Source organism: Rhipicephalus microplus, unplaced genomic scaffold, assembly GCF_043290135.1.
Source record: "Rhipicephalus microplus isolate Deutch F79 unplaced genomic scaffold, USDA_Rmic scaffold_12, whole genome shotgun sequence".
Lineage (NCBI taxonomy): Eukaryota > Metazoa > Arthropoda > Arachnida > Ixodida > Ixodidae > Rhipicephalus > Rhipicephalus microplus.
In genome coordinates, this window is record NW_027464585.1 from 16,533,904 (window position 1) to 16,537,595 (window position 3,692).

General features: G+C 41.5%; 1 protein-coding gene across 1 annotated transcript; it reads left to right on the forward strand.

Annotated features, from left to right (window-relative positions):
- The first annotated feature begins 308 nt into the window (after positions 1 to 308).
- On the forward strand, positions 309 to 3,470 carry LOC119186903 (putative exonuclease GOR). The gene is made up of 2 exons (XM_037435263.2): positions 309 to 426; positions 1,943 to 3,470. The coding sequence occupies exons 1-2, from the start codon at positions 329 to 331 to the stop codon at positions 2,208 to 2,210; spliced, it is 366 nt and encodes a 121-aa protein (XP_037291160.1). The 5' UTR covers positions 309 to 328; the 3' UTR covers positions 2,211 to 3,470.
- Positions 3,471 to 3,692: the final 222 nt, after the last annotated feature.

A 3,692-nucleotide genomic window follows, 5' to 3' on the forward strand; every position in this document is an offset into this window, starting at 1 on the left:
AGTTGTCACCTTTTTTTAAGCAAACTGCGAGCAAATCGTCCCATTATTGTCTATTACGGTTTCTGAAAGCCGTTTCAAGAATGGTAATACATTAATATAAGTCTTTAAAACACATAATAATTATAAGAAGCATCAATATATTGAACTATTTGCGATCCCTTTGAGTTTGATAGATCCAGGATCGACTACTGTAGTGCTTTTAGTTTCACAAGCATTCAGTCATCTAACAGGTTTCGGGGAACAAAGCGCCAGCACACGAGGTTTTGCCTTAAAAATTGCTTTTCTTTCTTTTTTTTTTCATACTGTGCAGTGCTAAACGTCCGAAGGAATGGAGCTCACACGAGTCACGGTGGTCGGCTGGCACCTGAGGCCCATCTACGAGAAGCTCGCAAAGCCGCGGGGACAGATTCTGGACTACAACACGCGGTGAGTGTGTTGTACAGCTCGTTATTGGTGACCCTGGTCACCTAACTGGCCTGTTTTGTGCGTGATGTGAACACAATGAAGCCTTGATAGTGTGAATTTTTACAGGATTAAAAAAGGTTTGTTTCTTAAGAATTGCTTAATAATTGAGGTCATCTATAAAACCAATTAAGTGCTTAGTACGCATGCACTTATTTACCAAATGAATTGAGAAATGTTCCTGTTCTTATCCGAGATAAATTTGTCAGATTATCATTAAAACGGCTATCATCTGCTTATAACAACAATTATTTTCTAACCACTACATTGACTTGAAACAGTTATGACATCCATCATGATGTTGCTGATGAATTTGATACCAACAAAATGTGAGTGGTAGTACGACTGCTCTTTGTTTTCAACTGTTCCCACCATGCTCATGATATTGTGCCCTCATGACACCGATTTCAAATGAATTTTTTCCAGGGGAACTGATGGTAGCGTTCAACTTGGTCACAGTTTAGAGGCGATTCGCAGCAAGTCGAAAGGAAACTCAAACTGCTGTTCGCTGCATTTCTGGCAAAGCTGGCGATCGTGGATGATGGCTGCACATTTGCAACAGCTCACGTTGAGCAGGAATGAAACAGCTGTTTACTGCAGTTCTTCTGGGTGAAACATTGGTCACTATTGATAGATTTATAGATGGCATTTGTGCAGCTCTTGAAGAACACTAGAAACATAACATCCACTGTGGCAAAACAGAACTGTCGTTTGCTGCAATCACTTCAGAGTTGCTAAGGATGCAGTAGAGTATGGTGAAAATGCCGTCGTGAAGGCACAAGCACTGTCATTGTGCTGTACTATGCAGCTCCTGTTTTTGGGGTAACCGCTCTGATGTTCCTGTTTCTCTGTATAGTTTCCTCTGTAAACTAAGGCGATAGAGATGTTGCCGCTTTGTTTCAATTCGACGGTAGCACCATATTAGCTTTCATGCAATGTGTGTTTGCCGTGTCTTACAGTCAGCATGTTCTGACTATCTGCCACTTAATAAACTGGGGAGCGTTTAATACGAATAAGCTATGCACATGCTTGGTGACATCAAAGAATGACCTCGCACAGTGTGACTTACCTAATTATTTTGGGGTGAAATTAACCAAGCTTACTGTAGCCCGCAATCATTTCTTCTAGTCAACCGTCCAGCCTTTTAGAGTTTCCAGTTGGTTTATTATTTTGTTACATGAGTTTTCAAATGCTTCAAGAAAGATAGTGTTCTTAGAGAGGTATTGCTAATTATGTTTATTCATTGAACAGCATGTCACTTGTAAGTTTGTTTTCCAAGTCTGCCGATGCATATGTGCAATTTTGGCGGGGAAATTGCTAATTGTTCTGAAGTTTTGTTTATTCATGACGCAAAAGTTGTCTTCGCCTTCTGTTTTTTTATTATAGTTGCTGCAGTGATATTATTCGAGTGCTCGCACTTTGATAGCTACTATGCTGACTGCATTGCTTTATGCTGTTTTGTCGCCCGGGTGTAATGCAGGTTCAGCGGCCTGACAGAAGAGGACATGGTGGGCGTGAAGACAAATCTAAGGGATGTCCAGGCTGCCCTGCTGGCCCGTTTTTCGGCCGACACAATCTTCTTGGGCCACAGTCTCGACTCGGACTTGCGCGCCCTGCTGCTGATTCACGAGACCATCGTCGACACGGCCGCCGTGTTCCCCCACCGATGGGGACTCTCTTACAAACGAGCCCTGCGTACCCTCATGGCCGAACACCTCAGCAAGATCAACCAGAATGGAGGTGATTGACGGCTTTCGAGGCTGATGTGCTTGGTTAAAAAAAAAAAAAAAAACTCACTGGGTACCTTGTGCAGTCAGTTAAGACGAATCAAAGGCAAAAGCCATCCTCTTTTTTTTAGTTGGTCAGTTTATTTATTGATATTGCCACGCCATCCTATGAAAGCTGTCTGCATTCAACATGGTTTGGCTATGCTTTCAAGATCAGAGGCACCACACCTGGTGCTGCATTGCCTCTGAGATCCGACCACTCTTGACCATGTTACGATTCCATGTGATGACGTCATCACGTTACTCTACGTCACAGTGACGTCATGATCATGGTTGAAAATTTAGTGGTTTGAGATGTCATGATGATGTCATATAGTGGAATAATGATGTGACACTAGTTGCATTTGTCATGTACAGTGCCTTAATCTTTTTTTTGTTCAATCAAGCAATCTCTCTTTGTTCTAGTTTTATCCCGTGCTATTGATTATTTTATTCAATAGCAATTTATTCATTTTAACCTATGGCAATTTATTTTAATGATTAATTTTATCAGTAGAGTTATCATGTTTTGTACTAGTGTAATAGTTTGTAATTGTTTTTGCTGTATTTTTTTGTAATTGCCCCATACATGTCGTCATAAGAGGTCCCCCTGCAAGTTTTTCTGAAACGGTCCAACATGCCAGTCCATCTAGAGACTGGCGTCTTGGACCGACTTGTCAGACCCGCGGTGGCTGATAGGTTCTGCTTATCAGTACTGGATTAGCCGCAGTATACTTATGGTTCGAGTGAATGCCCTATAGCATGATTGCCTCACAGGTGAAGGGCGGGTGTGCCGTGTGTGAAGCTGATATTTATTCCTAAATTGTGACTGATTGTGGTATATTTGTATCACTGCCCTCATAACACACGCTTAGCATCGTGAAGAGGGTGGCTGACTTTGCTCTGCCAAGTGCTGACGCAATGCCTTTCATTGTGCGCACTGGGTGATCACGACAGCCAAGAAAGTGTCATTTACGTCAAGTCACATAAATTGGCCACGAAGAATTCTCAAGTTCGACGGCACAAGCGCAGTACTATAAGACTGGAGGAATTCTGCTGCTCAAAAGCATTCAATATTCCTTACTGCGAATGTGAAGTCTTACCTCATACATGTGATGTTTTTCTCCATTAGTCCAGTTGTATCAGTTAAGGATTTGTGCATTATGTGAATTTGTATTTTTTTGTGTTATGTACTTGTACTTTGCTAAAGATTGGTAGATTTTGAATAAATGTTGATGATAATGATGACCATGTCATGAACTCTTCCAAGTGAACATGTAGCTCGTTGTGTATTTTGCAAGGTAAGGCAGCCGAGCCTTGCCACAATGTAATTTTATGAGAATTTCATGCATTCACCACTTTAATTGCTAAAAGTCGTTCGTGCCCTATTATAATAATATTATCAAGAAACAGCCCAGCTAGTACAGAACCAGCTAGTCTAACATCAGTGGTGTTGGCGGAAAC

Bases quoted from the DNA above. Each gene is read 5' to 3' on its own strand.
- LOC119186903 (XM_037435263.2), top strand. From the start codon at position 329: ATGGAGCTCACACGAGTCACGGTGGTCGGCTGGCACCTGAGGCCCATC. The intron at 427-1,942 runs GTGAGTGTGTTG...GGTGTAATGCAG, and splicing joins ATTCTGGACTACAACACGCG to GTTCAGCGGCCTGACAGAAG.